A 12,849-nucleotide genomic window follows, 5' to 3' on the forward strand; every position below is an offset into this window, starting at 1 on the left:
CAGTTTTATTGAAACGTCACAATCAATTTAGTTTAATTGGCAGTATTTCAATTTAAAAAATAAACCATACGATCTTTTCTAAAATTATTTTACAGTCATGAGGGTCAAATTATTTGATTCTGATATCATTTGCTGAGAAGACTTAAAATAACCATTTCTTGATTGTACTGTTCATTTATGTTTAAGTGAGTAGATACTACTTTAACAAAACGTGTTTTAGTAGTTTCCCATATGTTTTATTATAGTTTTAGAGTTTAAACAAATCTTATGAAACATGCAAATTCACTTATTTTTTAGAGGCAATAACCAAACACAGGTGTTTCCTGAGGGGGAACGCATCAGTAAATGTGACTTTTTTATATATACACTCTCTTGTCTCCATATACTGTATCTCTGTTGTTTCAAATAGTAATTATATGCCTTTAATAGTCTCGTACCTTGCTAAGAGATAGATATGAACACACATTTATTTTCTTGTTTACTTTTTTACTAAATGCAGCCTTTGCTTGTTTTCTGGTCTTTATTCTATGCTGATATTTAAGGCCTTTCAGATTAATTTTACTTATCCTGGAATATACACCGAATGCCTTGAATTTGGTCACTGTACAGGTAATGAATATTTTCTTAAGTCATGTTGTGTAGAAAAGCTGATGTCAGACACAAAAATACAACACATACTTTAGTAGTTTACAGATAGAAACATCAAGCGTGCACTATTAGCATTATAATATGAGGTTAATGTAGTCAAGCTTTCATAGTCATGAGCTTCATGAGAATGGATCAATAAATGAACAATTCAGTGACGACAGTATCAGCAATAATATCTATTCCAGACTGCCTGAAGATGACTTATTGGCCTCTATTTATATAATCGATAAAAGGAGACTTCACTATCATGATTGTGTTAGAAGTAGAAAGGGAGATCTAGAGAATCCTCAGATTGTATTTACCATGATTTGACTGCATGTGTGAACAGTGCACCCTCTTGTGAAATGTGCCAAGAATTCACTTGTAAAACAATTATCATGAGTGTACTGAGCTTTGGGTGGAAAGACAGAGATATGAATTAAATATTTGCGCATTTAAAATAAAATATCTCTATTTTAACTTTTACTGACAAATGTCAAAGGTTAAAACATAGACCATCATTTTTTGAACATTGAATATAATCTGGAACTGAAATTATTTGTGTAGAGAGTGAAAATGTTGTTTTTGAACAAGGCAGTAATTGCTCTGTGTCACAGTGACTCTCTGGCGCAGTAATACACAGCTGTGTCCTCAGTCTGCATATTCTGTCCTTGTAGAGTCACTGTGCTGCTGGAGGAGTCTCTGGTAACTTGAAATCTACTTTTCAGTTTATCACTGTAATATGTGTTACCATCACCACATATCATTCCAGCCCATTTCAGAGCTTTTCCTGCAGCCTGCCGTATGAAGCCAGTGCAGTAGCTGCTGTCAGTCACTGAATATCCAGAGACCTTACAGGACAGTGTCAAAACCTGACCAGGCCTTAAGACCATAGAATCAGTCTGGGTCAGTTCAACACACTGGACACCTGGGGAAATAAATATGGCCTGACATGTTAAGAAACATGGAAACATTCATAACCACAAGTCATTTTATTCTAAGGATTATAGAAACTATGAAGACTTACGAGAGACAGCTGCTAGCAGCAGAAACAACCAGAGAGACGAGGAGACCATGGTTTGAGAAGTGAGAGAGCAAGCTGCTTCTTTTCATCTTAACACTCAAATAAATATGAGGAAGAGGAATATTTGCATACAGTTCTGCATACGCAACCCACAAAATTAGTATCCACATATTTTTTATATATGATTTTGTATTATGGGTATTATATTATTCTTTTCTCTTTTATTTACATTTCTTTCACAATGTTGGCAGTAATGATGGGTGTACTTTGGTATTAGGAAATTATATTTTAATATTGTCTGTGATATGAACAGTATAGAACACACATTTAATTTATAATAAATTAATTCTTGTTAAATTTTGTTGTTATAGTCAGTCAATATTATTCAGGGCATACAGTTCAACAATAATTTAAATAGTTTATATTTTTATAAAGCTCATGTAGCTTATGTATTTCCCCCCTCTCTCTCCATTTTCCTCCCTGATATGTTTGTACAGCCACTTGTCCACCTGTGATCTGTCCACAGTATCATACACAGTACACCCATTAATAAATTCTGGAGGCAGAATTCATTAGAAATATAACAAGAAATAGAGATACATACTAAAGCACAACAGGAGAAAAAATAAGAATGTAATGTCTACATATTATGTAATTTACATTTGGGTGGAGCTTTAAAATATGACTCTATATTAAGATCTATGTGTTATCATTCTGTTTAGTTTTGTTCATGGACTTTCAGTTTGTTTTCATATCACATGTTTCTTTGTTCAGTTTCCTGCCACTCGTCTGTTTCCCTGGTACCGTCATTTTGAGTTAATTTAGTTCTGCTGTGTCTGTTTAATAATTTCTCATTTGTGTTCACCATTGAAGTTGTTCCTTCTCCTACACTCCTTGGCTGCGTCCGAAAACCGAGGCAGCTGACTCGTTGCCTCGCTGCCTTATGCAAGGCAAGTTTATTCACATACCACATTTCATACACAATGGCAATTCAAAGTGCTTTACATAAGAAATAAGATTACTATGTGTAAGAATTAAAAATAAAAACAAGGATAATTAAAACATTTGTAAAGAGAATTTAAAAATGGTGACAGATTCATAAGAAATAGAAATATACGGTTGTAAAGAGAACTAAAAAGAATAAAATGATATATAGATAAAACAACAATGAACAAAGGAAACTAAAACAGTTCATAAAAAAATTAAAAGATGATGCATAGATAAGAAGGCAGACAATGGCTTGTAAGGCAGTGTTTGTGCAAAAGCACCACACAAAACTAATTTTGGACAGACAAGGCAGTGTAACCGTTCAATGATCTACAGCAAAATAGAGAGAGCTTTGGTGAGAACTAAACAAATATTGAATTACTACATTAGTAATTTCTAGAAATGACATCAGAAGTAGAAAATGTTGGTAAAAACCGCACATTTACACACAAACTGACCAGCAAACGCAACTTTCAGACACCATCTTTTTTTCCCAGCTCAACTGTCAAATGGAACGCACAGGATTGTGGGATATCAAAGGCAGCGAAGGATACAAATATGCTGCCTTCAAAAATCGATCAGATGAAGGTATCTCAGGAGACAGGAAGTGAAGCTAACATTAGATTTGGACGTGCCTTGATGCCTTCCTGTCTTGAAATGTGTCCTCTGAAGGCAGCATTTTCCAGGTTTCGGACGCAGCTTGTCCCGTCACCATTATGCTAAGTTGTGTTATTGCCTGTCTTTGGAGTATTTATAATTAAACTACGTTTGGGAACTAACCTGTCTTCCTGCCTGCACACACCTGTGATACTATGGCACTGTTGAGTCACTATACAAAATCCCTTCTACATTTGTGGGATATTTATATTTGTATTAAGAACGCTACAATGTAAATGGACAAACTTGAATGAAAACTTGAATGTTCAAAAGTTCAGAATATTTTTTTGAAAATGTTCACTAGTTTTGCAAATGACTTTGACATTTTCAATAAGTGTAATGTGCAAACCAATTTGCATACATTCATACCAGTTGTCGTCATGACACTTTCTTTTTTCTTTTTTTTTGCTACTGCCTTAAATCAAAGGTTATTTGCCACTTTATATCTAACATGTAATCGTAAAGAACTTGAAGCAAATATCAGATTGAAGTGCTGCAAAAGCACAATTTCTTTGGAGAAAATATTTGCTTACAATGCATTTACTCAAATTTATCATTAGGCTTGTATTTTGTATTTTTTCCTGCAGGTTGACGAATCCAGCCTGTACCATAGCCAGTAACTGAATAAGAGACTTTACAGTCGATAGTTAGAGTGGCATCAGGACGGACAGTCAGAGACGCAGGCTGAGTGAGTTCATTTGAATGAACACCTGTATCAAATGAAATAATACCAGTTAGTAAAATAGCCTGAAGTTTAAAGACAGTTAAAATGATTTTTAGCAACAAAATGATGTATCACACACAAAAGTAGACTAAACTTACAGGATATTACTGCCAGAAGCAACACTAAAGATGAAGAGATCATGGTGTGTTTGAATGATCTAAAGCGATTCTTTCCTCCCTCTAGTGATCAGAGGAATGTATAAACCGACTCATGCCTGCTGTTTAAATATGCAACTGATGATTTACATAAACATACAGAATAACTTTCCAAACTCACAAGTTGAAACAACAAGAATAAATTGGGATTACATGAAGAGGCATCACATTGTCCTGAACTTTTGAACAAGCCTTTTAGTTTTTAATTTGATCATGTCTGTCATTATTTATGGTTGAAGTCCATTAGCAGAAAATGTAAACAGTTTATTGTGACTGTAAGTGATTCAAACTATCAAAATGTAAAATATAGGAAGTATTATTGACTAAATAATTCCAGTATCACACCGAATTATGCAATATTTCAATTTAAAAAGGACTTTTTAAGTTTTAAAGAATCTGATTTGTGTTACTTTGTATATATTAGGCATTTTAAACATTTATAAATAACATGTATTGCCCTGATTAGCCTTTATGCCATCAAATTTTATACATTAAAGTTTGTCTTGTTCTTTTTTTTTCTTTAGAGATTTTATCATTTATGGCACACATTATTTAGATTTATATTATTACACTTGCTTTTCTCCCCTGTTCAAATATATTTTATGTTCTAAGCTCAAACTTATTAAAGCAAGAATGTCTCAGTGGACTTGCCATCATCAGCATCAACCATGTGGTTTCAAATCAGTTGTCATATGATGTCATAGATGACTTTGCTGGCAAAAAGGCCAGGAGAGTAAACCTGTGAGAACCCTGAAGAAGTGATGTTGTAGTTGGCTCTTTTGGTAAATGTTGTTTTATAAAGCACCACTAGAGAGCACTTTAAAGTTATTTATTTTTTGTTAAATAGTTACTATGCAAACTGCAATTATTTAAGTTACATTGGAATTTTTTATTGGTTTATTGTCTTTATTTTATTTTTATTTTGTTTAAGGTAAATACAAATTTGGTTATTTAGTGATTTAGATTTGCATTTGGTTCAGTGTTGGAATTTTTACCCAAAAATATTGCATTTTGAATATTTAAACTAACTTTTTGATCTCTTGTTTTACAAAACAAGTAAATTATTATTACCTGTTGGCACAAACCACCACTAGGGGGTACTTTAAATAAATCTTTTTTGTAGCTAAGACAAAGTTACTGGGTGCACTAAACTTTGCAAACTGCAGCTATTTAAGTTTAATTTGTGATTTGTTTTGTTAGTTTTCTTATTTAGGCTATTGAAGAATTGTATATTAGTTTTGTTATTTTAGTGTTGTATCATACTTTTACTGTATTATTTCAATCATTGTTGTTTGGTTTGTTTTTATATTTGAGTAAACTATGATCCAGTTATTTGGATTTAAATTTAAATTGGCTTTTGTTTATTTTATTGTGTTGTTGCGGTTTTTTTTTTTTGTTGGTTTTTTTTTTGCACTTTTATTTACACTATTTAAGTACACTATGTGAGTTTTAAACCCTTTTTTACAAAATAAATGAAAACGTCAATGGCAAAATAATTTAGGCTCATGTTTTCTAATAAAGCGACTTTGGGTATCTAGAAAAGTACTATACAACTGTTATTTTTTATTATTTTATTATTTTGGCTAAATAGTTGGTGATATAAATCGCAATATAAGGGGGCGCCAAAAACAAAATCTTGCCTAGGGCGCCAAAGAGTCTAGGGCCGGCACTGTACACTACCTTGTCTCCATATATCTCTGTTCTTTCAAATATAGTAATTATATGTCTTTAATAGTCTCGTACCTTGCTAAGATATAGATATAAACACTCATTTCTTTTCTTGTTTACTTTTTACTAAATGCAGCCTTTGCTTGTTTTCTGGTCTTTATTCTATGCTGATATTTAAGGCCTTTCAGATTAATTTTACTTATCCTGGAATATACACCGAATGCCTTGAATTTGGTCACTGTACAGGCAATTAATATTTTCTTAAGTCATGTTGTGTTCAGTAAGTAGAAAAGCTGATGTCAGACAGAAATACAACACATACTTTAGTAGTTTATAGATAGAAACATCAAGCGTGCACTATTAGCATTATAATATGAGGTTAATGTAGTCAAGCTTTCATAGTCATGAGCTTCATGAGAATGGATCAATAAATGAACAATTCAGTGACGACAGTATCAGCAATAATATCTATTCCAGACTGCCTGAAGATGACTTATTGGCCTCTATTTATATAATCGATAAAAGGAGACTTCACTATCATGATTGTGTTAGAAGTAGAAAGGGAGATCTAGAGAATCCTCAGATTGTATTTACCATGATTTGACTGCATGTGTGAACAGTGCACCCTCTTGTGAAATGTGCCAAGAATTCACTTGTAAAACAATTATCATGAGTGTACTGAGCTTTGGGTGGAAAGACAGAGATATGAATAAAATATTTGCGCATTTAAAATAAAATATCTCTTTTTTAACTTTTACTAACAAATGTCAAAGGTTAAAACATAGACCATCATTTTTTGAACATTGAATATAATCTGGAACTGAAATTATTTGTGTAGAGAGTGAAAATGTTGTTCTTGAACAAGGCAGTAATTGCTCTGTGTCACAGTGACTCTCTGGCGCAGTAATACACAGCTGTGTCCTCAGTCTGCATATTCTGTCCTTGTAGAGTCACTGTGCTGCTGGAAGAGTCTCTGGTAACTTGAAATCTACTTTTCAGTTTATCACTGTAATGTGTGTTACCATCACCACATATCATTCCAGCCCATTTCAGAGCTTTTCCTGCAGCCTGCCGTATGAAGCCAGTGCAGTAGCTTCTGTCAGTCACTGAATATCCAGAGACCTTACAGGACAGTGTCAAAACCTGACCAGGCCTTAAGACCATAGAATCAGTCTGGGTCAGTTCAACACACTGGACACCTGGGAAAAAAACATGATCTGACATGTCAGGGAGATGGAAACATTTTGTATAACCATATAGAAGAATTTTTTTTATTATGAATTATTTCTATGAAAAGTATGAAGACTTACGAGAGACAGCTGCTAGCAGCAGACACAACCAGAGAGATGAGGAGACCATGGTTTGAGAAGTGCGAGAGCAAGCAGTTTCTTTTCCCTTTAGTACTCAAACAAAGAGGAGGAGAAAGAATACAGTTCTGTCAATATGTTCAAATGTTCTAGATTTTATTCATTTAAAAAGTTACAGTGAATATAGATCCAACTGTCATCAGAGCTAATGACCTCTGGATCTGTTAAAAGCTGTTTATTTATTCTCTGAAAATGATTTCATGTTTTTGGAAGAGAAATAAATACAATAACTATATGTTGATTCAAATTATACGAAAATGTGGTGTTTTTCCAATTTGATAAAATTTTTGTCATGTATTTCCTCGAACCAGACGGACTAGTGTGCATTAGTGGTGGGGGAGAGCAGTGACTCTTTCTGCAGAGTAAATCGTTTACTCTGCGACAAGTGACTGTGTTTATGAGTAAATCATTAGATTAGATTAGATTAGATTCAACTTTATTGTCATTACACAAGTACAAGTACAAGGCAACGAAATGCAGTTTAGGTCTAACCAGAAGTGCAATAGCAGCAAGTGCAGGATATACAACGTTTGCATAAGTGCAGGACATGGATATGTACTGAGTATATATAAATATGTCTATAAATAGAGAGATGGTTATTACTATAAACAGAATTTACAGGTGAATATGTACAGTGAATAATATACAGATGGTTAATACTATAAACAGAATTTACAGGTGGATATGTACTATGAATATAATATAATATACAGATGGCTATTACTATAAACAGAATTTTACAGATAGAGGTATACAATGATATGTTAGGCTAAAATTAGGAATATGGCAGTGGATTAAGGTAGTGCAATAAATTATGGACAGAAGCTATCCGAAAAAAAGTGTAAAAGTGCAGTGGAAGTGATTGCATATTACAGTTAGAAGTACGGTGCAAAATACAAATGTAAACAGTAGGTACTGTAAATAACAGTCGGCAGTGCAAATGAGCATAATCCAGTTACGGTGTGGTAGTGCAAAATGAATAAGTAAACAGTTGTTACTGTAATAAAGAGTCGGTAGTGCAAATAACAAAGTGAAGGTGGATGTGAGGTAGGAGAGTTATCAGTATATGAGGGGAGTGGATCAGCGGGGGTTTGAGTTCAATAAAGAGACAGCTCTGGGGAAAAAACTGTTCTTAAGTCTGCTGGTCCTGGTCCGGTGGATCCTGAAACGCCTGCCGGAGGGCAGGAGAGAAAACAGTCTGTGGGCTGGGTGAGAGGAGTCCTTGAGGATGCTGCGAGCTCGATGCAGACAGCGTTTCCTCTGGATGTGCTCGATGGCAGGCAGTGGAGTCCCTGTGATGCGCTGGGCAGTTTTCACCACCCGCTGCAGTGCCTTGCGCTCCGCAACAGAGCAGCTCCCATACCATACTGCGACACAGTTGGTCAGGATGCTTTCTATTGCGCAGCGATAGAAGTTCACCAGGATAGCCGAGGAGAGCTGATTCTTCCTCAGTGTCCTCAGGAAGAAGAGGCGCTGGTGAGCCTTCTTGACCAGGCTGGAGGTGTTGGTCGTCCACGACATGTCCGCCGAGATGTGGATCCCCAGGAACTTGAAACTGGAGACACGTTCAACAGCCATTCCATTGATGTGGATGGTGTCGTGTGTGCCTCTTGACTCCTTCCTGAAGTCCACGATGAGCTCCTTCGTTTTGGTGGTGTTGAGGAGCAGGTTATTTTCGGTGCACCATGTGGCCAGGTGCTGGATCTCCTCCCTGTAGGCAGTCTCATCGTTGTTGCTGATGAGCCCAATCACCGTTGTGTCGTCCGCAAACTTGACGATAGAATTAGATCCATACACAGGCTTGCAGTCGGAGGTGAAGAGGGAGTAGAGAAACGGACTTAGCACACAGCCCTGTGGTACACCAGTGTTGAGTGTGATGGATGTGGAGCAGGTGGATCCTGAACGAACATTCTGGGGTCTGTCAGTTAGGAAGTCCAGAATCCAGTTGCACATTGAGGTATTGATGCCCAGGTCTCCAAGTTTGGCTATTAACTTGGTTGGGATGACAGTGTTGAATGCTGAGCTGAAGTCAACAAACAGCATGCGTGCATAAGTGTTCTTATTGTCCAGGTGAGTGAGCACAGAGTGCAGTGCCATGGAAACGGCATCCTCTGTGCTCCTATTGCTGCGGTAGGCAAACTGGTGTGAGTCCAATGTGGATGGTAGAGAGTCTTTTAGGTGTTCCAGGACCAGCCGCTCAAAGCACTTCATGACGATGGGTGTGAGTGCTACAGGGCGGTAGTCGTTAGGGCACCTCGGGTTAGAGTGTTTTGGCACTGGCACAATGGACGTGCGTTTGAAGCATGAAGGTACAGCTGCTTGGGCAAGAGACAGGTTGAAAATGTCTGTAAAAACCTCAGCGAGCTGCTCCGCACATGCCCTGAGAACACGACCAGGGATGTTGTCTGGTCCAGCAGCCTTGTGCGCGCTGATCCGGCTCAGTGACTTGCAGACATCTGTGGAGGAGAGTGTGATTGGTGGGTCAGCTGAGGGTTTGAGCTTGGTGGCAGTTTCTCTGTTGTCTCTTTCAAAGCGAGCATAAAAGTGATTTAGCTCGTTCAGGAAGTTGACATCAGTGGCTGCGGGGGTGGAGTGGGTGGGTTTGTAGTCACTGATGGCCTGGATGCCCTGCCACATGCGTCGAGGGTCAGAGTTGGAAAAGTGACCCTCTATCTTTAGCTTGTAGCAGTGCTTGGCCTTTTTGATGCCCCTCTTCAGGTTAGCTCTGGATGCGCTGTAGGCTTGTGCATCTCCTGATCTGAAGGCAGTATTGCGTGACTTCAGCAGGAGTCGCACTTCCCTGTTCATCCATGGCTTCTGATTTGGGTATGTGGTGATCTGTTTCTGGGTTGTAACACTGTCAATGGTGGTATTGATATGATCCAATACAGAGGAGGTGTAGGAGTCAATGTCCGTGTGAGCGCCACTGGTGGCTTGAGAAGCAAACACACTCCAGTCTGTGTGTAGAAACCTTTCCTGGAGTGTGGAATCAACCCCCGCAGGCCACACCTTGATGGTCTTTACTGATGGCTTCACACGGTTGATGAGGGGTGAATATTTGGGGATGAGGAACAAAGAGATGTGGTCTGACTGTCCCAGGTGGGGGAGGGGTGTCGCAACGTAAGCACCAGCCATGTTTGTGTAAACATGGTCTAAGGTTTTGTTTCCTCTGGTGTGGCAGGAAACATGCTGGTGAAACTTGGGTAGCACTGACTTTAAGTTTGAATGATTAAAGTCACCTGCAACAATAAAAGCAGCTTCCGGGTGATCAGTCTGTTGTTTACTGATGGCTGCATGAAGTTCTTTCATAGCAAGCTTGGCATCAGCATCCGGGGGAATATAGGCTGCAGTTATAATGGTGGAAGTGAACTCTCGCGGCAGATAAAACGGTCTACATTTAACCATGAGAAACTCGAGGTTAGCTGAACAATGACTCCCAACAATAGCAGAGTTTGTGCACCAGGCTTTGTTAATGTAAATGCACAATCCACCACCTCTGGTCTTACCGGAGCCATCTAATGTTCTATCCGCCCGGAGCGTGTGGCATCCCGCTAGCTCAATAGCGGTGTCCGGTATTCCGCCGTTTAGCCAGGTTTCCGTGAAGATTAGGACGTTACAGTTCAAAAGTTTCTTACTGTGTGTGATGCTGAGTCGAATCTCCTCCATTTTGTTCACTAGCGACCGTACATTGGCAAGGAAAATACTGGGTAAAGAGAGCCGATGTGGGGTAAGCTTTAGCTTTAGCCTTAGCTTAGCTCTCAGACCACCGCGTATTCCCCGCCTTTGTTTACGATCTCGGCGCCGCCTGCGAGCACTTCCGCCCGGCCGGGCAGAGTGCATAGCCTCGGGTGTTCTAGCGATCTCAGGAAGGAGTCGAAGATTGTCCATAAAACTGTCGGAAATTCGCAAACCAATATCCAAAATCTCACCACGGGTGTACGATGTTAAGGCACAACTATTCTGAACGAACAGACCCGAGATGAGCAGGAAAAATACCGCAAAATTGCATTAAAGGGTTAGTTCACCCAAAAAAATTTTATTAGCCCATTATTTACTCACCCTCAAGTCATCCTAGGTGTATATGACATTCTTCTTTCAGACGAATAAAATCGGAGTCATATTAAAAAAGTCCTGGCTAATCCAAGCTTTATAATGGCAGTGATTGTTGCTCTGTTTTTGAAGCCATAAAAGTGCATTTGTCCGTCATATAACTGCTCCACACAGCTCTGGGGGGTTAATAAAGGCCTTCTGAAGCAAATCGATGCGTTAATGTAAGAAAATACATTTAAAACTTTATAAAGTATAATCTAGCTTCCGGTATTCTTACGGAAAAAGTGTTGTGTTTACGCTACATCTGACGGGCGTAACTGGTGAGCAATGTCATCAGACATAGCGTAAGCATTTTGAACTGCGAGACGCACAAAACCTTTCATTTTTCTTACACAAACGCATCGATTCGCTTCAGAAGGCCTTTATTAACCTCCCGGAGCCGTGTGGAGCATTTCAACACGATCACATGAGAATGCGTATCAACAGCACGAGTGTGCAATGTCGTGGAATGTATTCGCCAAAAATAGTTTTGCTGTGCATATGGTACGCAGTTTTTTGTGTGCATATGATACGCACTTTATGACGTGATGCGCACTTTATAATTCATTTTGGCGTATACATTCCACGACATTGCACACTCGTATTATTTATACGCATTTTCATGTGATCGGGCTCAGCAGTTATAGGACGGACATATGCACTTTTATGGACTTCAAAAACAGAGCAACAAGCCATTATAAAGCTTGGATTAGCCAGGACTTTTTTTTAATATAACTCTGATGTTATCGTCTGAAAGAAGAATGTCATATACACCTGATAACATGAGGGTGAGTAAATCTAATTTTCATTTTTGGGTGAACTAACCCTTTAAGTCATTCATTCAATCTATTCATTCAAAAACACAGATTCATTCAGGAAGTAAACAGCACTATTGTGTGTTTAAAAGTGCTCAGAGACACGAGGGATAATTCTGTTGTGCCTGATTGTTTGGAAATATCTTCATTGATGGAGTAAAAATAGGCAAAGTAAATGGCAATACTGTGTCTAAAATGTAAGTTACTCAATGTTAACTTAATGTTTATAAAAAGCAATATCACAATCGTGCCTGCTATAGAGGGGCTCGGAGAGGATATTCTACCCGAGCTCCGATTGCCCCCCTATAACAGGAAAAATTGTACAAAAGGAGGAGCAGGGGAGCAGGAGGGATGCTGCAGGAACTAAAAATGGGAAGAGGTAAACTGCTGGTTTTATACCTTGGTATTAATTGGAAGATTAGATGGGCGTACTCCTCCCGAAATTACGTTTAATAACTTCACTTAGTCATGAACATGTTTGTTTCTGATGACCCAGGGAAGCTTACAATATTGTCCTTGTGATTCTGATTCAGTAAAATGCAGTCATGAGCCTCTGCAGGTGAAATAATGGCCTAGACCAGAACATATGTATCAGAGCATAAGCATAATCTAAACACACAATAGGAGCAGGACTGTATTGGAAACCAGTGACATTTAAAATTGCCCATGTTTTTTTTATTTCCACTTAGAATGAGCTTTTATAATTGAATATTTCTATGTGATGCAATGCAGCTGA

General features: G+C 38.0%; 1 protein-coding gene across 10 annotated transcripts in view; it reads right to left on the bottom strand.

Moving 5' to 3' along the window:
* The window catches only part of ighd (immunoglobulin heavy constant delta), a 784,237-nt gene that overhangs the window by 755,133 nt on the left and 16,255 nt on the right, over nucleotides 1–12,849 (bottom strand). Inside the window, exons 1-2 of one of the 10 annotated variants that reach the window (XM_079830402.1) lie at nucleotides 1,655–1,731; nucleotides 1,243–1,555 (exon numbers count right to left, since the gene is read on the bottom strand). The exons of 7 other annotated variants lie outside the window; for them this stretch is intronic. Coding sequence is in view for 2 of the 3 variants with exons in the window: in XM_079830379.1 (XP_079686505.1) it covers nucleotides 1,243–1,555; nucleotides 1,655–1,703 (362 nt within the window). In the remaining variant the exon portion in view is untranslated. Of the gene's footprint in view, nucleotides 1–1,242; nucleotides 1,556–1,654; nucleotides 1,732–12,849 lie in introns of those variants that run through there. 2 more of the 10 variants (XM_079830416.1, XM_079830379.1) reach the window with 2 other exon arrangements.

This window comes from Gobio gobio (genome assembly GCF_949357685.1).
Source record: "Gobio gobio genome assembly, chromosome: 1".
NCBI lineage: Eukaryota > Metazoa > Chordata > Actinopteri > Cypriniformes > Gobionidae > Gobio > Gobio gobio.